This window comes from Columba livia, chromosome 9, assembly GCF_036013475.1.
Source record: "Columba livia isolate bColLiv1 breed racing homer chromosome 9, bColLiv1.pat.W.v2, whole genome shotgun sequence".
NCBI lineage: Eukaryota > Metazoa > Chordata > Aves > Columbiformes > Columbidae > Columba > Columba livia.
Window position 1 is genome coordinate 27193938 of NC_088610.1, and position 25021 is coordinate 27218958.

The 25021-nt window shown below is 46.3% G+C and overlaps 1 protein-coding gene across 1 annotated transcript; it reads left to right on the top strand.

The window, feature by feature from the left end:
- The first annotated feature begins 10017 nt into the window (after nt 1-10017).
- LOC135580269 (protein NYNRIN-like) lies at nt 10018-16543 on the top strand. Its single transcript, XM_065074415.1, has 2 exons — nt 10018-10405; nt 11928-16543. Exon 2 carries the CDS (start codon nt 12090-12092, stop codon nt 15288-15290), a length of 3201 nt encoding a protein of 1066 aa, XP_064930487.1. The 5' UTR covers nt 10018-10405; nt 11928-12089; the 3' UTR covers nt 15291-16543.
- Nucleotides 16544-25021: the final 8478 nt, after the last annotated feature.

A 25021-nucleotide genomic window follows, 5' to 3' on the forward strand; every position in this document is an offset into this window, starting at 1 on the left:
CAATTCTACTTGCTATTCTGTTCCTGCCACCCAAGATGCTGAACTCTACCCTCTCGTGGTCACTGCAACCCAGGCAGCCCTCAACCTTTACTGCTTCAACCAGACCCTCGTTGTCGGTGAGGATGAGATCCAGCAGTGCACCTCTCCTAGTCGGCTCCTCCACCATCTGCATGAGGAAGTTATCATCAATGCACTGGAGGAACCTCCTGGACTGTGGCTGGCTGGCTGAATGGTCCTTCCAGCAAACACCAGGGAAGTTAAAATCACCCACAACAACCAGGGCCTGTGACTGTGAGGTCACTCTCAGCTGCCCATAGAAGGCCTCATCAACTTCCTCAGCCTGATCTGGTGGCTTGTAACAGACGCCCACAACAATGTCATCCCCGCCAGCCTGCCCCTTGATCCTGACCCATACACTCTCAACTCGCTCGTCATCCGCTCCTGGGCAGAATTTAGTACACTGTAGCTGCTCTCTCACATAGAGAGCAACTCCACCACCACGCCTGGCTGGCCTGTCTTTCCTGAAAAAGGCATAGCCATCCATGACCACATTCCAGTCATGTGAACTGTCCCACCATGTTTCTGTAATTGCCACCAGATCATAATCTCCCGACCAAACACAGGATTCTAACTCCTCCTGCTTATTCCCCATGCTGCGCGCATTGGTGTGCAGGCATTTCAGGGAGCGAGCAGAGCACACCAATTTCTCGCTAGGGCATAGGAGGCCACTCAGTCCTCATCAGTTTTAAAATGCTGTCCAACTGGGACAAGCTCAGCTACAACCCCATCCCCCTTCGAGCCAATCATCTCCTTCTAAAGAAGTGCTGTTTTGTCTTAAGCTTTCTGAATTTTTTTCTAATTTTTGGTGCATGTTTTCTTCTACCTCTCCCGAAATCACTGAGTCGTATATGAACTAGTGGCATATCATGCTGGTGGATGGTGGGGACACGTTGGCCTTCCACTTAGGGCGGTGTAGATGTTGAGACTTTCGGATTTTCTTCTTTTCCCGTGCTGACATAGGACATGAAAAGAATGCCTAGTTTTTCCAAGGATTTGTCTGCTCCCTAGGCCAAAACCAAACTGCATGGAAGGGGGAAGAAGTGTGCTAGGGGAGCAAAAGGAGATTGAGAGCTTGCAAGGACCTTGTTGGGGTCCACTTAGTGATGGACTCGTGATGGTTCATTTACGTTCTTCTCAAAGCACAAAATTAAGGCATCTGAAATGCCAAGGGCTTAGAATGCAATCAAACCGTGTTACTTTATTAATTTGCCCGTAAAGCGGCACGCGATAGCGAGAGAGTAAGAAAATGGGAAAGGAAAAAGAAACAGGGAAAGAAGAAGGAAAAGATGGGAATGAGGACTGGTTTACCAGCAGGTGAGTTCCAAAGGCGTCCCTCTGGTGTCCAGTCCCGTGGAGTCCTGCTGGTCCTCCATGGTGGTTTGGGATCCTCTGGTGGGGAGATCTCAATGACGTCCAGTCAGGAACCATCTTTATACTTCTTCACCCCCCCTCGCTCCCATTGTTTCAGGCCAATCTCCGCCTTTGTTTCTCAATCCAGGCTTAACTGTGCAGGCTCAAAAAGTCTTCGCCTCTCTTGCCAGCGCTTGTCTGCGCCTTCGTGGCCTGCATTCAGGGGTATCTGTCTGGTCCATTGGGTGACCTCAGGACCCTTGGTGAGCTTCTGGGCATGCTCTTTTTTGTTGTCCTTTGTTCGAGGGAGCGGGTGGAGGACAAGGTGTGACTGAGGCTGCAGGCAAGAATCCATCTTCTGGACAGCAGCGATTGTCCCTGGGTCTGAGAGACCCGTCTAACAATCCCTTTTAGGAGGTGGGGGCTAGATTGGCTGAAGCAGCAGGCAAACTCCACACAGCAGCCATTGTTAGCAGTAGCCTTTCAGGTTGGAGACACCTGTGCAACACAATGCTTCTCCTCAGGCCTCTCTCTAAGTCATTGACAGTCTGTTCTTGGTGGCGATGTTCAGGCAGATACTGGTTTTGGACTGACTCTTACAGACCTGGAGCAGATTCTGAGAGTTTGCTGTTCCAGAAAGGTTTGGCTGGTGCAGCAGCTGAGGGGTAATGGCCAGGTATGATGGGTCCCCAGAGGGATGCTTTGGGACCGGTGGCACGTGCATCTCCCTAACCAGGCAGTAGAATGCACTTTGGGCCCGGTAGAAGGAAGGTGGCAGAGGCAATGCATTGGAGAGCTGGCAGGCTAAAACTGGGAGTTGGATGAGGCCACCTCCTTTAGTAAGTGAGTCACTGAACAGCTCAGAAGTACTGTAAAAGTGCACCTTGAGAGAACCCTGGTTGTCACTAAAGGGGGAAATGGTAGGTTCTGTTGCTGAAAAGGCTTCAGCCTTTTTCTTCAAAGGAGGCTCATACCTACATAAGAAATCTCATGACGGTCATGTTGAAAACTGCCCTGGCGTTGTGAACCGCCCCCCCTCGTTTTGGGCTGAAGCGGAGGGAGGGAGCAATGGAAGGAACTGGCCCGAGTCATGTGGCCACAAACTGACCAATAAGGGTATTCCATCCCATTCACGATACCTGCATATAAAAGCAGAGCACGCAGACTGGTTTGCTCCGTTTTTGCATCGGCTGCTCGGCTTATTGGTTGTTTTTCATCGGACTGCTTTCCTTCGTTCTGCTGTTCCTGCAAGCTGAAGTCTTGTGCTGTTTCCGGTTCAACTGTGGGATCCTGCTGGACTTCAGGACTGGGTTTCCAATATTTGTTTCTGTGTTATTTTTGCCCTGTGTTCGTTTTCCTAGTCTTAGTAAACATTTTCAAGTTTCCCAATTCTCTTTTCCTTTACTTTTCTCTTTTCCTGTCCTCCCCACATCCTAGTGAGAAGGAGGGGGAAGGAGAGAGGGGGGGTTGCTGAAGGGGGATAAAGGGTGAAGGGAAACCATCTGCCACGGTTTGGATTGTCTCCCCACGATCAAACCAGGACAGATAATTGATGGAGAATGCGGGCAAATTCGCGACTTGAGAAATTTTTAGTATTTTGGCACTTATAAGGGCAGGGTCGGACCCGCGTGCTCCTGCGCCCTGCCGTTTCTCCGCCGCCATCAGCCTTTGCTTCGGCGGCCACTGGCGGGCTCAGCGTTGCGCAGCGCGGGCACTAGGTGTCGCTGTCTGCCGTGTCTTTCTTTGAGCGCGGCTCGGCTCCACGTGGCCACGTGGCAGGCTCAGGTTGGGGTGGCACGGGGAAAAAAACGGGAGGTTTTTAAAACTGATCAACAGTACCTTTGAATTTTCCTGGCACAGTGCCAACTCATAGGATTATAAGACTCACAGGTCTGGGTGTTTAGAGTATTGAGTAGTGGTATTAATGTAGAGGTGAATTACTTTGATTTGAAAAATGCTGTGGTATAATTTCTGTAAGTTATTTGATACATTGTGCACAAGTATTCCTGTTTTCTCTGGATGTTTCTTGTCAATAGAGTTTTACATTAGATAACAACAAAGAACTGGACCATGCTTATAACGGTACTCTGTGGCTTGGCAGTGGTTTACTTTATGGTAGTGCAACCAATAATGAGTTTCTATTCCTTTCTGCTGTACCTTGAGAGACCGCCAGGAGAGCTAAATTCCAGTTATGTGTTTGCTAAATGGGCTAGTGAATCTTGGGAAAGTTTGACTCAGCATACTTCTCCCTTCTCATTTGAGCCGATTCCCGATGTTTTTGAGCACTTGGAATATTCATGGAGTTTTGAAAGAACTATAATACTGATCTCTGTCCTGACAAATATCTTAGTATTCATATATTTGTTAGGAGAGATTGGGTTAAATCGAAGGCTTGTGTATCTTTTGATCAATGAGAGTTGCACGGTGTCTGGTGAGGCTGGAAAAGGGGCTGCCGTTGAGGCCGCCACTTCCCCAGTCACAAACACCATGGCTACTCAGGCTTAAGCTTCTTCCTCAAATACGGGGCATTGTTTCTGTTGTAGCAAAAACAAGCCCAGCGATAATGTTAAGCTCATATCGGCATCAGTAGCCGGTTGTAAGAAAGCGACTAAGAAGACTAATCGGGCTGCAGATGATGGCAAGGGGCCACATTCATCCCCAGGGGCATCATCAGGGGAGGAAGTGACCGTTACCCAGTCTTTTTCTCCAAGTGAGCTGAGAGAGTTGCGAAAAGACTATACTGGTAAAGTTGGTGAGAATATGTTAACCTGGGTGCTCCGATGCTGGGATAACGGGGCTGACACAAGAGAACTGGAGGGCGGAGAAGCCAAACAGTTGGGATCTCTGTCAAGGGATTCCACCCTTGATAGGGCAATTGCCACTGAGCCCAACCCCACGGCCCCCTGGACCAGACTCTTGACAGCCATGAAAACAAGATTTCGTAACAAGCATGACTGTCAATGCACATCAAGGAAATGGAATGCTATGGAGCGAGGTATCCAGTTCCTGAGAGAGTTAGCTGTGCGAGAGATTATCTATTTTGGGCCAGATAGCCAGGAGGGGGTGAATCCAGATAGAGTTGAGTGTACACGGTCTATGTGGCGCAGATTCTCACAGAGTGCACCAGCTCCATATGCTGAGATACTGGCAGGAACGTTCATGTCAAGTGGTGGTAGGCAAAGTGTTAATGACATGACTGAGCGGCTCCGGGAATTTGAGGAAAACCTTTCTGATCCCCTAGGGGCTTATGTCTCTAGGGTGGAGAAACTGAGTGAAACAACTGTTGGCTGTTTTGAAAAGCTGTTGAGAGAAATGAAAGCACTCAGGGAATACACACATGGCTCTCGATTTGTACGAACCAATGCTTCAGCTATTAGGAGAAAGCATTTCCAATATCCAGAGAGAGAGAGAAAGCGTTTCCAATCCCCAGAGAGAGAGAGAAGGCGTTCCCAATCTCCAGAGAGAGACTGCTGCTGCAGGCAGGCCACCATCAGAGGTTTGCTGTGGTCCTTCCTACGTGAGCAGGGAGAAGATATGAATAAGTGGCACAGTAAACCTACTGGGGAACATCAAGAACGAGTGCATGAGTTAACAGGGCAGGCTTCTAGGAAAAGGCCTGCCCCGGTTTACAAAAGAGATTCTGATGCTTGTGAAGGAACCTCTAATTCGCACCGAGTGACCGTGGAAGACCGAGATTAGAAGTGCCCTGCCTCCAGCCAGGCGGAGGAAAGGGATAACAGAATTTACTGGATGGTACAGATAAGATGGCCTGGTACAACACACCCCCAGGAGTACAAGGCTTTGGTGGACACTGCTGCTCAGTGCACAATAATTCCTTCAGACTGTAAGGGCACACAACTCATCAGTATTTTTGGAGTTACTTGGGGGATCCCAAGAGCTAACTGTTGTAGAGGCTGAAATGAGCCTAACTGGAAAAAATTGGCAAAAGCATCCCATTGTGACTGGCCCAGATGCTCCGTGCATCCTTGGCATAGACTACCTTAAGAGAGGGTATTTTAAGGACCCAAAAGGTTATAGGTGGGCATTTGGGATAGCATCTGTGGACACTGAGAGAATTGAACAGCTGTCTGATTTGACTGGTCTTTCAGATGACCCTTCTGTTGTAGGACTGCTGATGGTTGATGATCAGCAGGTGCCAGTTGCTACCACAATGGTGCATCGTCGACAGTATCGCACCAATCGGGACTCTTGGATTCCTATTCAGAAATTGATTCGTCAACTGGAAAGCCAGGGTGTGACCAGGAAGACTCGCTCACCTTTCAATAGCCCAATTTGGCCAGTGTGTAAGTCTAGTGATGAGTGGAGATTAACTGTAGACTACTGCGGCCTGAAGGGGGAAAAAGGGTGAAGGGAAACCTTCTCCCACGGTTTTGATTGTCTCCCCACGATCAGACCATGACAAAAACAAAGAATCAGTGTGGTGAGGCTGTAGAGTGGCCCTTGGTTTGTCCTGCAAACAAGCTCTGAATGCGGATTCTTGCAGGTGTAGTGGAGCAGGCAGCAGCGTCTCTGAGCAAAGCTCTGGGGGACGGGGTCCTGTGTGCTGGGGACAGCTTCCCTTGCCATTCTCTGCTCCCTCCTCCTTCAAGCAGGGGCTGCCCCACGCCACGCACAGCCAGTCCCAGCCGGGCCCGGAGGTGGGTGTCTCTGTGACGACCGCCCGGGCTCTGTGACGTCATAACCAGAGGCCATTGTGACACGGGGTCGACATAGCCAGAGGCCATTGTGACACGGGGGTCCCCGCCCTGACCGTGGGGGTATTTAAGGAGCGAGAGCCCTGGGGTGCTCACTCCCAGGAGAGCAGCTTCTCACGAGGCAGCAGCTTCTCACGAGGCAGCATCTCCACTGGGTGCCCGTTGCAGCTCTTTGATAGAGGAGACCCAAGATGCCAACTGACAAGGAGGTGTCCTGCTCCTCCTCCTGCCCACAGATCAGCCACAGCCTGGGCCAGCACACCCTCCAGAGCACCTGGGTCACCCCCTCGGTCCAGGAGCACTTGCAGGACCACCATAAAGGTCCCCAGGAGGGGTCTGGCTGGCCTCGCAGCACCAACAGCGAGGCAGCAGCAGAGGCAGAGTGCCTGGCGCCTGCCCCACAGGGCCCCACAGCTGACAACGCGGCTCTGTGGGACACAGCCCAGCACATCGTCAGTGAGGCTGTGTGCAGGGCTGTGGCTGAGATCGTGGCAGCTGGCCAGGAACCAGAGGAACAGCAGGATCTGGCCCAGCGCATGGATGTGGAGGATGAGAACAGCAGAGAGGGGTGCCAAGGCGGAGACACCATCCACAGCATCTGGATCAACCCCTCGGTCCAGGAGCACCTCCAGGACACCCCTGCATGTCCCCAGGAGGGGTCTGGCTTGCCCAGCTGCACAGACACGGAGGCGGCAGCAGAGGCAGAGTGCCCGGCACCTGCCCAGCACAGCCCCACAGAGGATGATGTGGACCTGGCAGACATTGTGGAGTACATCATCAGTGAGGCCGTGCGCAGGGCTGAGGCTGAGATCCAGGGACCTGGCCAGCAACTGGTGGAACAGCAGGACCTGGCCCAATGCACAGATGTTCCAGTGGCAGCACCAGCACCTGCAGGACTTGAAGCCATTGAGGCTCATTTGGCAGGAGAGAACAAGGGACAGGCCAGCACAGCCCCTCTCGTCCCAGTTGCAAAGGATGAAGAAGAGAACACGGTTTCTCCAATGTCTGCAGAGCATGGAGGAGAGACCAGCGCAGACATCGCCTGCCCAGCTCAGGGCCCAGCTCCACGGCAACGGCCTTCCCAGTTCAGGAGGGCACTCCGGGCTCTGCACAGGGCTTTCCGCTGCAGCTGCACCGCGGGACAGCAAGAGGAGTAGAGCCGCAACTGCGGCGTTCACCTGCCCTGAGGACATGGTGCTGCCAGCCTCTGCTCGGCCTTGGATTGTTTTCAAAATCAATAAAGCCAATAAAAAAAAAATGGCAGTTTTCCCTCTGTGCTTATCTCTTCCTGCTCAACCTCGGGACAAAGAAGGCTGCAGGAAATCTCTGTCCTCGGGGTGTCCCGGCGCTGATTGCGGGAAGCCCTGGGCTGGTGCTGCCGCAAGCCAGCAGTTTGGCTGGATCCCCCTCAAGCTCCCTTCCCACCCGCCTGTCTCCAATTCCAGTCCAGGACTTGGAACATTTGAGATCTATTGCCGACTTGGCCTGGTTGACCCGCACCGTACGGCATCCCCTTCGTCTCACAAGGACCCTCCCCATTGCGGGGGTGTTTCAGAGCACCTGCATGAGCTGATACAGGTGAGACCCTCCAAACCCACATGTGGTCCCTCGCCTCCACCGAGGGTCTTCCAAGTCAGGAAGAGCCGGCTGCTTGCTCCCTTGCTGGAAATCTGAGCCATGATCCATCTCTGCACAAGGCTTTGATGCACAAGGCTTCCAGCGTCACAAGAGCACGTTCAGGCCTGAGACACCGGGGAGAAGCGCTGCAAACAGTGGTGGTCTTGACAAGAAATCCACCCGCTCAGAGCTTCGTCTCAGGTGTGAGTTACTCTGCCCTGGGTTTCTGGGGCTCAAAAATGGAGGGAGGCTCAGGTATAAACCCAGTTAGCCAAGAGCCGCAGCAGCTGCTGATCCCTGTGTGGCGCATTGCAAACCAGCCATGGCTGTCTGTGGCTGCTGCATGCCCCGGGCTGCAGCCTTCGCAGCATCCTCCTCTTCCCCAGCACCCCCGTGCACTGCACAGAACCAGAGGTGACTGCGATGACTGGGGCAGTACTGGGCAGCAGCAGCATCTCTCTCCCCAGCCTCCAGCTGCCCAGTTGCCCTGCGGGGAATTTCTGCCTGGGAAGGGCAGAGTTGTATTGGGATCAGCTGGGGGCTCAGGACAAAGCACAGCACCGCCACGTCCCCGGAGCAGAGCCCTTCTTTTCCTGGCTTGGACTGGTGTATTCCTCCTTCTCACAGCACGGTCCTTCTCTGGGATAAGGTGACGCCAGCACTTTCAGGGAAATTGGAACGTCATGATGGAGTGGACGTGAAACAGCCTCACTTCATGAAAAGCAAAAGGAGTAAAACTGACATCGAACAAAACAAGTAACTTGCCACAGCTGTTCAACCTGCACTCCTCAGGCGGGAGGTGATTGGCGACATGTTCTGGTGCTGCGGGGCTGTGCCGCAAGAAGTCAGTTGGGGCCGTGGCCAGAAAGGTAGTGATGCACATCTAGAGATACCCACATCGTTTTGTGGGAAGCATCTGTTTCCTCAGCACGATTTAGAACACTTTTGACACACGGGGCTTGCTGGGCCCTAAATCACAGCTGCGTTGACTCCTCTAAGCCTCCCAGTTCCAATTCAGCAGGTTCTCAGTTCAAGGTGTTGACTCAGCAATGTGTACTTCTCTTTAATCTGTATTATGTTTTCTCTGTAATCAACACTTCCTTCCTAGGAGCAATCTGGGTCCCAGTGTAGGCTACGAAGCCATTGGACTTGTTGACCAACAAGTAATTTGTTACCAACAGTGATTTGCCAACAGGAGGAGTTCTTGCTAAATTAACAGCAAAAGCCATGCTGAAAAGTGCAAGGGAGCAATGAGGGAGGGCTGGAGTCGTGCTCGGGAGCTGTGTCCGTGCGGGAAGGTTTATGTGTCTCGCTGGGTAGGGCCCAGAGAGTTGGTCTGATCACACTGCAGAGCTCCCGGAGACATCAATCTGTTTGCTTCTTTCCTACACCAAGCTTTAAAGGCTGGTTTTGATAGTCAAATGGGATTCAACCGTAACGTTCCTCCAAAAAGGCCTTGGGTAACTTGTTTCCCAAAATTCAAATTTGTTTTCCCAGGGAGGCTGAATTTCCTCCATAGCAATCAAATGATCAGGTTTTGCACAGAAGAGTTGCTGTGGCTCTAAGCGCCTTTATTTTGTCGTTGCTGCCTTAAAGAAGCAGCTGGTCTGCCTTTTGCTTTTGGTGATGGAAGTCGGGAATGGCCAGCGCTGTGCTTCATGTTAGGATGGTTTCATTCTCGAATTATTGAAACTTAACTTTCGCTGGATGCAACTCCAAGAAAACGCCTCAGCCTCTTCCAGGACCCTGGAAGGAAGGAAACTTTTGAAGGAAACTTTAAATGTTTCAACATTAGTTTTAAGAATTTCAACTGCAATTTTAGAAATTTTGATGTGAAATGGTAAAAATTTTGACGAAAATTTTTTTGACGAAAATTTTTTGATGAAAGATTTTGTTGGGGATTTTGAAAATTTTAGAAGGAAACTTCAAAAATTTCAACATTAGTTTTAAGAATTTCAACTGGAATTTTAGTAATTTTGACATGAAATTGTAAAAATTATGAAGGGGATTTGAAAAACTTTGTTGGGGATTGTTGTAGGAAAATAGGAAATTAGGATTTTAGGCCTATATCAGTGTTATAGGCTGTGCTGCTAAAGCTGAAAGTCTCAGCTTGTCCCCTGTACAGTCCTTACCCAGAACCACGAGCGTGGTTATCTTATGCTTGCTTTGTACCTTTAGTTAAGACATTGATAAATGCTATTCTTAGGGTTGCTGATTTCTATGCTAGACTGGTGAACTATGGATAACAAATGAGACAGGTTAAACTTCAAAAGAAGCCAGCCCTGCGACCCGATGACCTGTCGTTCTGTACTTGCCAAGAAAGAAGAAGTGGAACCTGCAGACCACTGGAACGGAAGGAACCTGAGGATATCGACAGTAATAGATATCGACAGTGATAGACAGTGATAGATTTTGTTTAGTTGCATAATACCTGTTAGAACCCTATATAATGACTAGTTATACCGCTGTATGATTGTCACTCTCTGAGGAGGTGACCCAACGCTGCTGTTCCTGTGAATCTTCTACAATAAATACTGCTCAGAGTAACCCACAAGAGTTTGAGTCTCTACCCAGTGCCTACCTACGACCTTTTTTTTCAGTTGGCACCCCACAGATGGGACTCTGCAGCATAAACTGAAACAACGGGACCTGGCCAGGGACAGGTGAGTTCGAGTCTCTCCTGTTCTCCCGATTTGTTTCTTTTCTTTATATTTTTATTAGAGTTCAAGTCTCTAAATATATTTACAAGGATGGGGGCTGGACCCTCAGTTCCTAAAAATACGCCTTTGGCTGAAATGATTTCAAATTGGGGAAGATTGTCAGGAACCGCAGGGTTGCACATAAAAAGATTAATTGCCCTCTGCCAAGATGATTGGCCTTTTATAAGCAGAGTGGCTGGGGCTTCCCTTGATGATCGGTGGCCGATTTATGGCTCATTTGAAGAAACCAAATTGCAGTCTCTCCGTAAAATCCTGGAGGACCGCCAGCCCCAACAAATGGACTATTTGTATTTGTGGTTTGACTATGCTGATATACGAAAACGAAAACAACTCCAGAAGAGCATGAATAAACACCAACTACTTGCTTATCTGGATGATGAAATAAGTGACAATTCTAAGCCCAAAACTGATTCACCTGCAGGTATTTTCCCTATGACTTTATCCTATGTGGCTAATCCCAGAGCTGGTCGTAGTAACGCTGGCAACCAGCCACTGCTTCTCGGGGTAACTACACATTACCCCTGGAAACCAGGTGATCTTTTACTCTGGCATGATAAAATGCCGCGACTCCGTGATGACGCGGAGCGATGTTCTAAAATAATTCGAACCATTGCCCGAGATTACTCTCCCAGCTGGAATGATATGCAAACACTTTTGTCCGAATTATTTACACATGAGGAAAAACAAAAAATCCTGGCTAAAGATAAAGAATTGGCTGAACAGACACAGGGACGTAATCGCTGGCCAGAACAAGAACCAAATTGGAACTTACATGAGGAGGACCAAAAAGCTACCTATTTAGTTGCAATTGATAATCTGATTGAAGCAATTCAAAAGTGTGATGAAAAAGTGACTAATTGGTCAAAAGTTACAGAGTGCCAACAGGCTCCTGATGAACACCCGGGAGACTTTTGGCACCGCTTGAGAAAAGCTTTAATACAGTATGGAGGAATGACCGAAGATAATTTTCAGGAACCATTGGCTATTAGCATTTTTGTCAATCAGTCAGCCCCTGATATTCGAAAACATTTTCAAAAACATATGCCTGGCTGGCAAGCAGAGAATTTACAAAAAGTTCTCTCTGTTGCTAATTTTGTGTATAACGGCCGTACAGAAGAGCAACAACGTAAGCTACAATTAGAAAGGGAGGCTGAGCGCCTTCGGCAGGAGAAAGAACGTGAGGTCGAATGTAGACAGTATCGGAGAGAAAGACAGGAAGATATGAACTTACTAGCTGTAGCCATAGCTCAGGGGGTTTCCGCAACTCGGGGACGTGGGTATCCCCGAGGAGTCCGAGGGGTATTCCGAGCTCGCTTCCCTCGGGGCCGGGGACTCCTCGGCAGAGGAATCGGGATGGGAAGTTCCTTTCCACCCATGGAGGGTTCTTTCCCTGTTACAAACCCTGCTGTTACCAACCCTACGAATGATGCAATGCAATTAACCTGTTTTTGGTGTGGTAATTTAGGACACATGCAACGTGAATGCCCGTTGCGACCCCAATATCAACCAGGAGCTACTCTACCTGCACCTGCTGCCACTGCTGGTAGTCAACTTGGTGGTATTACTGACGCCCCTTCTGCTCCGCCGCCTCCATATCGTCGTAGCTACTCTCAGTAAGCATTGCATAATGACCTTAGAAATTTCCTCTACAGGCCATGTCTTAGCTGATGTTAATGGAAAATCAGTCTCTTTCTTAGTAGATACGGGGGCTACACTCTCGCTTCTCAACTTTGATGTGCCACAAACATCGCAGGAAATGATTGCTATCAAGGGTGTTACAGGCTCTGTGCTTAACCATGCTCTCTCTAAACCACTCCCTGTTACTTTAGGTGATAAAGTTACATGGGCTCGCTTTATTGTTGCACCGGGGGCACCGACTTCTTTGCTGGGACGAGATCTCTTACAAGAGTTTGGTACTCAATTGACCTATGGTAAAGGTAAAGCTAAATTGATTTTTATTGGAAGTGTTTTCACTCTAGATCATACTCCGAAGAAAGAAGTGGCCATTCCCTGGGAATTGCGGAATGTCCCTTCTGGACTTTGGAGTCGTACAACTAAAGATATTGGTCTTTTAAAGTCTGCGCTGCCGGTTGTCATTAAAACTAAAGGTGGTCCCCCTCCTGCTATTAAGCAATATCCAATACCAGCTGTTGCATTACCGAGTTTGCGAAAACAAATTCAAACCTTTCTCGATGAAGGGATTCTAAAACCTATTGTGAGTCCATTTAATACCCCAATTCTTCCAGTTAGTAAAAATAGACTAGATGAGGATGGAGATCCTGAGTACCGTTTTGTACAAGATTTACGGGCTATCAACGATTATGTTGAAGCTCCGCACCCAGTTGTACCAGATCCAAGTTTAATTTTAACCGAAATTCCATCTTGGGCGCACTGGTACACTGTTTTAGATCTGACAGGAGCTTTCTTTAGCATACCTGTAGCAGAAGAAAGCCAACCTTTGTTTGCCTTCACTTGGGAAGGTCGCCAATTGACTTGGACTCGGCTCCCTCAAGGCTTTACTGCTTTCCCTACCTTGTTTTCGCAAATTCTCAAATATGATCTCCAAGATATTGAATTGCCAAACAAATCTGCACTGATTCAATATGTTGATGATTTGCTTGTTGCTAGCCAAACTTGGGAGGCCTGTGCAATTGATACAGAGCACCTTTGCATTCGACTATATCATAAGGGTCATCGTGCCTCATTAGCTAAGTTACAATTCTGTGAACCAGAGGTAAAATATTTGGGCTTTGTTTTAGCAGGAGGAGTTCGAAAGATTGATCCCGACAGAATCAACGCTATTCTTCAAATTACACCACCTGTTACTAAAAAACAAATGAGAGCTTTCCTTGGCCAAGCTGGGTTCTGTCGACCATGGATTTTAGGGTTTAGCGAACTAGCTAGACCACTTATTGAAACTACAAAGGACAAAGCTCCAGAGCCAATTGTCTGGATGCCAGAATTGTCCTATGCCTTTGCATCTTTGAAGCAAGCCTTAGTCACAGCCCCAGCTTTAGGCCTGCCAAATTACTCAAAACCTTTCACTTTGTATGCTACCGAGAAGGGTGGCATTGCAAAGGGGGTCCTAGTACAACCTCATGGACCCTATGAAAGACCTGTGGGTTATTATTCAGTTGCTCTTGACCCAGTTATCAAAGGGTCGCCACATTGTCTTAGATCAGTAGCAGCAGCTGCGGAATTAGTGGAAAAAGTTCGCCCACTTGTTCTGGGTCACAAATTGATTGTTGCCGTGCCTCATGAAGTTGAACTTTTACTAACCCGATATGCTACCAAGTCTCTCTCACCGCAGCGCATACATCGATACGAAGCCATCCTGTTACTGACCGATAATATCTCTTTAAAACGGTCAAAACCCTTGAACCCATCTACCCTTCTACCTGAGGTGCACCTTTCCAATGACCCACACGACTGTGTGCAATTCGTCACCACTTATTCTAAAAGCAGAGAAGATTTGCAAGATGTTCCTCTCGCCCACCCTGACCTTAACCTGTTCACAGATGGATCAAGTTACTATCTGCATGGTAAGCGTTTTACTGGTTTTGCTGTTGCCACTGAAAATCACGTACTTTTTGCTGAACCTCTCTCTTCAGCACTTGGAGCACAAGCCGCAGAACTAATTGCCTTGACTCGTGCTGCAACGTTTGCTAAAGGTCTCCGAGTTAATATCTATACAGACTCTAAGTACGCTTTTGGCATTTGTCATTCTGTTGGCGCACTTTGGAAAGAACGCGGTTTTTTGACCTCCGCCGGTCGTACTATTGCTCATGGACAATTAATTCATGATTTGCTGCTCGCTATCCAGGAACCACGAGAAATTGCTGTTATTTACATTCCTGCTCATACTAAACGCCTTGATTCTTTCGCTCATGGCAATGCCTTGTCCGACTCCGCGGCGAGAGCGGCAGCAGTCCACGATGCATCTCCTGCTACGACTGTGGTTGCTACCCTTCTTCCTTTTCCCGTTGGTCCTGCCCTTTATGATGAACTGGATGAAGAAGAGCTCAACAAATGGAAACGCTGGGAAGCAACGCAACAGGACGGCATCTGGAAACTAGGTGATAAACCCTTATTGCCTATGAGGTATGTCCTTCCTCTAACTCGCTGGATTCACGATCGTACTCATGGGGGGCCTGAAGCTGTAGCTTCTAAAATCCAACAGTTGTGGGCAGCGCCTGGAGTTTACAGTGCTGCAAAACGCCTGACTGGCTCTTGTACTCTTTGCAAGAAATATGGGGTCACAAAGGTCACAACAGTCCCTGGCAAGCGGCCGCCTGCTTACTTTCCTTTCCAGAAACTGCAAATTGATTTCGCAGAACTTCCCCCTTCTATGGGATATAAGTACATTCTTGTTATTGTTGATCAACTTTCGCACTGGGTGGAAGCCTTTCCTACTCGCAAGAACGATTCGAAAATTGTGGTTAAGACCCTGCTTCGTGATATCATTCCGAGGTACGGTATCCCTGAAATTATTGATTCTGATAGGGGACCGCACTTTACTGCTGCTGTTCTAATGCAAGTTTATATTGCTCTTGATATACAGGCTGCCTTTCACACGCCCTACCATCCACAATCTTCTGGACAGGTAGAGCGGATGAATCGCACTATTAAAGATCGTTTGGCAAAAGTCACTGCAGACACAGGTCTCAAATGGCCTGAAGCATTACCGCTTGTTTTATGGGATCTTCGTACAACTCCTCATGCTACTACTAAACTCAGCCTGTTGAAGTTTTGTTCGGGCGAGTTTTGGCAGTTCCGTTTACCTTTATGTCTGCCAAAACTGCCCTCCTGGAAGGGGACGAGGCAGTAACGCAGTACTTGCTCTATCTGCAAAACAGTTTTACTCGGATCAGAAATTATATGCATTGGTATCAAGGAGTGACACCAGAAATTCAAGAATTGCGTAACCTATCTCAGATTGTTTTACAGAATCAAATGGCTTTAGACATCCTGTTAGCTTCGCAAGGAGGTGTCTGTACCATGCTAAACTCCAGTTGCTGTATGTATATTGATCAGAGTAAGCAATTGATAACTGAAGTGGATAAAATCTGGAAAGTTAGTCATGTTATGCAGCAAATTCAACGAGATGACGCTAACTGGGGTGTCGCAGACCTGTGGCAATGGATGACTTCCTGGTTTCCTGATCTCGGAACGTTAGTGAAGAAGATTTTGATGATTGTCATTGTCATTGTAATTGTCTTTGTGATCATTTTTGTTTTGATTCAATGTATGTCAATGTTTTGTAATTGTTGCTGTAATCTCTTGAATCAACAGAAGCTTTATTATCGTTATCAGTAAATTGGGAAATTTTAAAGAGAAAATGGGGGACTGTTGTAGGAAAATAGGAAATTAGGATTTTAGGCCTATATCAGTGTTATAAGCTGTGCTGCTAAGGCTGAAAGTCTCAGCTTGTCCCCTGTATAGTCCTTACCCAGAACCATAAGCGTGGTTACATTATGCTTGCTTTGTACCCTTAGTTAAGACATTGATAAATGCTATTCTTAGGGTTGCTGATTTCTATGCTAGACTGGTGAACTATGGATAACAAATGAGACAGGTGGAACTTCAAAAGAAGCTAGCCCTGCGACCCGATGACCTGTCGTTCTGTACTTGCCAAGAAAGAAGAAGTGGAACCTGCAGACCACTGGAACGGAAGGAACCTGAGGATATCGACAGTGATAGATATCGACAGTGATAGACAGTGATAGATTTTGTTTAGTTGCATAATACCTGTTAGAACCCTGTATAATGACTAGTTATACTGCTCTATGATTGTCACTCTCTGAGGAGGTGACCCAACGCTGCTGTTCCTGTGAATCTTCTACAATAAATACTGCTCAGAGTAACCCACAAGAGTTCGAGTCTCTACCCAGCGCCTACCTACGACCTTTTTTGTCAAGGATGAGAAGGAAATAAGGCAAGGCAAGGACAGGCAAGGACAGGCAAAGCAAGGCTAGGCTGCAGGACATTTTTTTGCTTTATATTTTCTAGCACATTCGTCCTCGGACTACGAGGAAAGCCATAAGACCGTATGGATTAGGCCCAAGCAAATACACCGGCTACTTGAGACACTTAGACTAAGCCTAAAATAGGCAGATCTCTCCATAAGGATGGTTTTTATACTGTGCTTCCACAATCTGCTGGCAGTACAAAAAAATAAGCTGCAGATCTCCTTAGGCTGAGTCATGGTGCTTTGGTGCAGGGACTATGCATATCATTGAATATTTCAGCATTCATGCTCTGGTTTTCAGTGTATGACACCAAAACACCCACCTGATGACATCCTTTCAAGAGCAAAGGCAACAGTTTGCAGAATTCCGCTTCTTTGGGGAAGTGAGAAATTGCTGAACTGACACCAAGTCCTGCAGTGTTCCGGTCACCTGCAGAGTCACCACATGCTCGCCACGGTAGCGGGCATTGTGACAAAGGTTCTATGTCAGCTGGGTGTGGCAGCCAGGCGCCCGCTAGGGGATGGGGAGCCTGTCAGCCCCGGGCCTGTCACTGCCTGCTGTCCCTGCTGTCACCAGCCAGGCCTCTGAAAATTGGTCAAACCATGCCCAGACTTGGGGCCTGTTTGGCCCAAAGTCTCCAAGAGACAAGTCGGGAAGAAAGATATGGGACAGAGGGAGAAAGCGAAGGGAGCAGGAGAAAGGGAAGGAAGAATAAAAAGTAGTGTTGGGCTGCAGGAGTGAGATGGAGGAATTGCAGGAAAAGAGGCAGGAAGCAGGAGAGTGAGAGAAAAGGAAAGAAGAGACATGCAGCCAGACAGGGGGTTAGTGAGAGAGGATGGGACAGAGAACAGGATGAGAAGGAAATAAGGCAAGGCAAGGACAGGCAAGGACAGGCAAGGCGAGCCTAGGCTGTAAGACATTTTTTGGCTTTATAGTTTCTAGCACATTCGTCTTCAGACAAGAAGGAAATCCACAAGACCGTATGGATTAGGCCCAAGAAAAAAACCCCAGCTACTTGAGACACTTAGACTAAGCCTAAAATACGAAGATCTCTCCAAAGAATGGTTTTTATACTGTACTTCCACAATCTCCTGACAGTACAAAAAAATAAGCTGCAGATCTCCTTAGGCTGAGTCATAGTGCAGTGGGGCAGGGACCATGTATATCATGGGAATATTTCTCCATTTCTACTCTGGTTTTCCGTGTATTACACCAGAAACACCCACCTGATGACATCCTTTCAAGAGCAAAGGCAGCTATTTGCAGAATTCCGCTTTTTTGGGGAAGTAAGAGATTGCTGAGCTGACACCAAGTCCTGCAGTGTCCCTGTCACCCGCAGAGTCACCACATCCTCACCACGCTAGCAGGCATTGTGACAAAGGTTCTATGTCATCTGGGTGTGGCAGCCAAGCGCCCCCTACGGGATGGGGAGCCTGTCAGCCCCGGGCCTGTCACTGCCTGCTGTCCCTGCTGTCACCAGCCAGGCCTCCGAAAACTTGTCAAACCATGCCCAGACTTGGGGCCAATTTGGCCCAAAGTCTCCAACAGAGAAGTCGAGAGGAAAGATATGGGACATAGGGAGAAAGCGAAGGGATCAGGAGAAAGGGAAGGAAGAATAAAAAGTAGTGTTGGGCTGCAGGAGTTAAATGGAGGAATTGCAATAAAAGAGGCAGGAAGCAGGAGAGTTAGAGAAAAGGAATGTAGAGACATGCAGCCAGACGAGGGTTTAATGAGAGAGAATGGGACAGAGAACAGGATGAGAAGGAAATAAGGCAAGGCAAGGACAGGCAAGGACAGGCAAGGCGAGCCTAGGCTGCAAGACATTTTTTGGCTTTATAGTTTCTAGCACATTTTTCCTCAGACTAGGAGGAAAGCCATAAAACCGTATGGATTAGGCCCAAGCAAAAACCCCAGCTACTTGAGACATTTAGACTAAGCCTAAAATACGAAGATCTCTCCATAAGAATGGTTTTTATACTGTACTTCCACAATCTGCAGGCAGTACAAAAAAATAAGCTGCAGGTCTCCTTAGGCTGAGTCATGGTGCTTTGGGGCGGGGATCATGCATATCATGGGCATATTTCACTATTACTGGTCTGGTTTTCAGCGTATTACACCGAAACACCCACCTGATGACATCCTTTCAAGAGCAAAGGTTCGCGGTTGAGGCGTACAAACGACATGGACCAAGTTCTTTCAAGATGAAAGTAATAGATGCCATTTATTGCTACAAGTGCATTTTTATACAATTCTACCAGTTCATGTGTCTTTTCAATATTGGTTACAAGTTTCAGCACTGACATCTCATTGGTTAATTTTTCTATCATCCATGTTATTCTTCTATCCCCTTCTTTCTCACGGGTACATCTCTCCTCTCTCCGGATACTCCTTTACTCCCATCCTTCTCAAGGGTAAATCTTAATATCTCAAGGCTGATCTCTACTCTCATATTTTCTGTCAAGGATTCCACAGACCCGCTGCAGTTTCCCACAATTCCCCCTTTTTTTATTTTTGCTAAAAATGCTGCCCTCATTGTCCACTGCAGGGCCCTTTGCAGCAGAGAAATCATGCATGGCAACATTAGTAACACAACCACAACAACCATCAAAATGATCAGTCCTGTTTTCACTACTGATAACAACCATCCTAGAAACCCTCAACCACTAATCAATTTATTTAACAAATCCCATCGAAGTCTTCACACCCATGTCCTTGAGCTAATAACAAAAAATCTATCGCGACCCCACTCTGCCATGTGGCATGTCTTACAGAATGTACATCTAGAAAAAGTCCACTTAAAGCCTTTTAAGTTCTGTTAGTTTGCTTAACTAGTCAGCATCCTAATTTTCTAAAATATTTAAAGCTTTTAGCTGTGCCAACACCAGATACAAGAGATTCTAAAACCCTTAACCTTGAACCCCAAAAATCTACATTATCATCACATTTTGACTCATATACACGCAAAAAGTGTTTTTCTCGTCTTGCTCTTCTGTGATCTATTATCTATTATACATTGGGCGTTAAGAGAGTTAATAGTCCCAAAATACACAGTCCTTCAACAGCATTAGAAGGAATTCCTGGTCAGGCTCTATCTCCACAGATCAACAATACACCATACAGGAGGTTTTGGGGTCGCTGTTCCCACATTATCAATGACATCCCTTGGATTCTTCTGCGAGCCATTACACCATTGAGTCTCATTTCTATAGTCACCAAAGGTAGAATTAACATTTTGCAGTTTTATTCATTCATTTTCTCGTATATTGTTCTGACACTTTTCACAAACCAGGTTGATACAAGTGTCCATGGGCAGAGATGCCAGCAATTCCAGTTCCTGTGGTTCAATGTCTATTTCCGGGAGACAGTTAATCCAAAGTGCCATGTTAGTATTATTACAGTTTGTTGCAATGCCTCTGCACCAACCTCTATTTTGAAACAGTTGTGTGATGCTGCTGTAGTCATCAAGGGGGATGCCAACCAAGCATGTGTGGAACGGGTTTTCCAGAGATGCCATAGCTAGGCATATGGAGTCCTGGTCAGTCATATTGGTTAAAGTACTCCACATGTTAGTCTTTGTCTGTGCGGGCATCCAAAACACAGCAGCTGCAACAATCATTGTCAGGAAGATAACACAGGTTTCACATTTCGTGCTGGCAACCATTGCGGCCCTTGGTCTGTAAAGACATAAGCATAGCCTCTCCCCCAGGTTATCAATTGATGTGGCCTTTTCCATTGACCATTAACTAGTGATTTGGCCATAACTAATGTAGGTTCTTTCTGATTTAGCATGGTTTTGGGTCACACTTGCAAAGTATTTCATCACATACAATGCTTTTGACAATAGGTGTTGTGGTGTTTTCCCTACTTCTCCCCCCTTTTTGTTTAAAAAAGAACAGAACCAAAACAAAAAACACAGTTCAGAAGGAGATACGTGCATTGGACCTTGACTACGTACTCAGAATCACAAATCAAATTTAGAGGTTCCTCCTTAAAAAGCTCTAAGTAATGTAAAGCTGTGTCAAGTTCTGCTAATTGGGTTGAACCTTCAATAATTTTTACAGAATGATGCCAATTGTTATCTTCACACCAAACCACTACAGCTTTATGGGACTTCCCAGAACCAGCAACAAAAACTTTGCAAGTATGTAGGATCAGACCAAATACAAGTATGGCCTATGACCTGATGTGAAAGACTTGCAGGTTCTGCAGCAATTTACATTTTACATTTATGCATGCCAAAAGCTGTGCTGTTAAGAAAACCAGCTAGTGCAATTTACAAAGACATAGATTACAAATAAAATTAAAAAATCAGAATTACATTTCACAAATGGTACATATATGACAAAAGGATCATGGCCTATTGAAACTTAAATTCATTCCCTGCTTTTCTTGATCAGAGTAAAAAGCAGTATATCAGTCTGCTAGCAATCTCATCATACTGTTCCACAATAGCCACAGGTTGTTTCTATGTTGTAGCTATAAATAGACAAATCTGCAAGTCCAATTGAATGCAGTCAGCCTGTAAAGTTGTCATAAATTTATTCCTCAAAGTTTCCAACTCCATTTTGGCTGTCATATTTATTGGATATTGTTTTCCCTTACCAGATCGAAGTCCTGTTTCAGATCAATCAGTGTAGTATTTGCTTTATCGAAACATTGGCTGTTAATACTAGTGGAAATACAGCATTTGAAATTTCCTTGGAGATTTCTCACTTGCAGCAAGCAGATATGCGCCATCCAAGCAGCTTCTTGTAGGCCATGCAACTAAACAGAATTCTCAGAAAACGTTATTTGAGCTTACAATTTACTTAACAAATCTTAACCTAAGAGAAGTATAGGAGTTTCTAACAACTATAAGAATTCATGTATTTAAACTTTGTTCCAAATATGGCATTCTATTGGTCTCAAAAAACGGCCTTTCTTTCATTCTCTCTCATGACCTCAAAAACTAGCACAGTGAATTTACTAAGAAGTCACTTACAACTAATTACCACAGAATAAGTCTATTAACAAATTTTTGGTTTAGTTTTCCAGTTTCATTAGAACTATGGGTCTGCTAAGGATGCCTTTAAACTTCACCCTCGGACTGCTCCATTCAGTATTACATCGCTGCAGTGGCGGGGAGAGAGAACCCCCCCTTTCACTGCTTTAAAAGCAGGCAGCCAGATTTTTCCAGTTGTTTTTTCTTTCTGTGCAGTGTAGATATAACCAAGGTCACGCAGCTGGCATACTGGCTGGTATGAAGTAGGAGGTTCTGGGAAACTTCTCAGTTACAATGAGCTGCACACAGGCCTGGGATATTTTGCTCTTTTGTTTACCCATTTCATTCCAACTACAAATTTCAAGTAGCTCAGAAATAGTTACATTCGTTAGCTTCATTTACGTTTTACAATTTAGAGGTGTCAAAAAACAGTATAAACCAGTATAATAAACATAAATCCATTAGTCTATTTTCCTAGATCCAAATCAGTTAATATTCTAGCAATTTTTAAATACAACCTCTTCCAAATTCACAGCTATCATAGCATTTTAACAATTTAAATGCTTTTCTAACAATATAAGCGATTACTTTAATGTGTAAGGATGCATCCTAAGGGGGAGAAAGGTGGAATTTTAGCAGTGGAACCGGTTCACATTTTGTAGTTATCTCCCCAAACAAGATTCTTTTGGTACCAAATATGAATATGCAAACTAAAATACTGAGCTCAGATGTGAAAACCATATACCAAGTTCAAATAAGCAGATGGATCACAGTTACACCAATTTAAGACAATATCTCAATTTTTTGCATTGCACCTTTGGGCTGCCTACTGCTCAGCCAGGTGGAGGTACCTCTGGGTCTCCCTGACAAAAAAAGTCAGCGTGCACTGGAGCCCCACCGGCCCCCGCAGCGAGCTGGACTGGGCAAGGCCTTTTTTGTTTTATTTTGTTTTGTTTTAGTGTCTCATCTGGTGCGCCACAGCTGTTATGCCAAAACCAGGATTCTTTACATGATGTGCATACGGAAAAACCAAATCCAGCACACCGAGATGAGACACAGCCTGTCAGAGAGTTGCGCAAGTCTGAATGCCGGAATAAAGGTAGCATGCTAGAGAAAAGAAAAAAAAATAACAGCTACTACACACAAAATTTTACCATCACATTCACGCAGTGAAGAACTAAATTACTTATGATCTTCTGTATTATCACAAAACACACATTTTGAGTCAACGGATTCTCATAATTTAACAGACTGTAAACTTATCGTACCATATAATAAAGACCTACCAAAATTGCAACATGCTTAAACCGATACCCACAAAGAAAACAGGTTAATGAGGAAAGCATCTTGCAGACTTTAGCAAGTTTACTGTGACATGTGTGTTGTCAGTTAACTCTCTCTCAGCTTGTTGACGTTCAAATCGTTCCAGCTGTAAAACTGTCTGTAATGATCTAATGATCTCTTGTAGAGATTTATTTTGTCCTGCTCTTCTCATCTTAAAAACAACATTAATTGCAACAAAATTCTATTCTCCGGACACTTTTCCCAATCATTTAACGTAAACAGCAGCGAACACTGATTTCAATATTTAACAAGATCTTCCTTCCTCATAATTCCGAGTGCTTTCCTAAGTTTTAAAACACCTCCCAATACTGATTTTTCAGGAACACAACTGAAAACAATTATTCCTGACCCCGTCTTGCAAGTAAAACCTTGAGAATGGGGAGGGAGGGGGAGAAAACACAGGGTGCTTGCAGCACGACTGGGAAAAATGGGGACAGAGTTTTACGGCGCACTGAAAAACAACTAGTAAAACAATTAACTCACATTCCTGACAAGCTGCTTGATTTTCAGAGAGGCAATACACAGAAGCACATAATATGTACTGTAAAACTTGCAGATAACACATCGGTAGCAAGCATTAGCATTCTCTACTGCTAATTTCAACATTAGTGCTTCCTTAACTTCTAAGTTTTCAACCTGCTTATTGATGGCCTCTTGAAGATGGTCAATAAATTGCATGTAATTCTCACTGGGACCCTGATCAATAGTTGCAATTGATTTGGCTGCATTGTTGGTTTCAGGCACCTTTATCATAGCTTGATATGCGAGGTCTGGTGACTGCCTCAGGATTTCAGAAAGTTATCGTGCCTGTAGTTGTGGTGTGTCAATTAGTGTCTCTTCCAGAAACACACGGGGTCCCGTGGTTTAACTGTAACTGAAAATGGGGGTAAATCCCAGCTTTTTGGTAAGTTCAGTTTACGCTCTGAAACTCCACCCCCACCCTCAGGAATTCGCTTTTTAGCAGCGTGGGAGGGAGGCGGGGGCAGGTTGGGGGGACCCAAATCCATAGGAATTACGTTATTTGGCTCAGTCTGGCTCACCACGGGGGGTCCTCCCCACCTAAATCTCCAGGCAAGGGGGGATAGGAAAAAAAATGTCCATTTTTTTCTTCCGCAACTGATAGCGGCGGGGCAGAGGGTTGAACTGTGATCAATGGCGGTGACGCAGACGGCGGAACCGCGGTTGATGATGGTAGAGGAGAGGTTCGAGCCGTGATTGATGACAGCGGAGCGGTCGGCCGAACGCATTGCTCCGACTGGTGTTTCGAGGGCCCCTCCCGAGATCGCACATAACCCAACGCTGTTTTTTCGTGTGAGTCTTTCATAGCTTTTATCTGATCTCAGGGCCACACACATGTATATGAGTCTTTCATAATTTTTTTCTGATCTCGGAGCCACACATACGTATGCTCCTTCTTTACTCCTTTTAACTTTCCAAGAAAGTGCCGCGGATCCTTATCCGTGTCAGATAATACGGACTTGGGTGGTTTTGACGAATCCTTAGTAACAGGGGAGGTTGGAGTAGTACTTAATCTTGCCTTTTCCTCCAAATCTGGCCCAGAGGAGCCAGGAAGACCATCCCCCTCCGCCGCCTCTGCCTGTTGCTGTTTTAACTCTTTCAGAGTATCTAATAACAAGCACCACGTCGTTAACAGTTCAGATGCTTCCTTGGACCCTTGAGTAGCACTGTCAAGCAGTTTATCCCCCAAGTCCATCCATTGTGACACACTAAATGCTGTCACAGGATTAACCTCTATACCTTGTGCTTTGCCCCATAGTAACATTTTTCTTAAAGTTAGTTCTGGAAGGCTAACACCCTGCTTCTTCAGAAGCAGCTTCCATGTAGATAATATAGTACCATCTTCTTTAGATAAGTTTCAACCCCCCTGTTCCCGGTAACTCACCTCCTCCTTAGCGAGATGTCTTTTCAACGTTCCGGACCTTCGGCAGCTCTCCTCGGCTGCTCTTATCAGCTGTACTGGGCTCCGTCTCCACAGCTCTTCTCCGGCTGTTCACAGCTTCACGCTGTCACCTTGTCATGCGAGATCCTCTTCAGGCAGGATCACGTCAGGGTCACCATATGTCGCGGTTGAGACAGACAAATGACATGGACCAAGTTCTTTCAAGATGAAAGTAATAGATGCCATTTATTGCTACAAGTGCATTTTTATACAATTCAATCAGTTCATGTGTCTTTTCACTATTGGTTACAAGTTACAGCACTAACATCTCATTGGTTAATTTTTCTATCATCCATGTTATTCTT

Excerpts from the sequence above, each read along its gene's own strand:
- LOC135580269 (XM_065074415.1), top strand. The coding sequence starts at position 12,090 with ATGACCTTAGAAATTTCCTCTACAGGCCATGTCTTAGCTGATGTTAAT.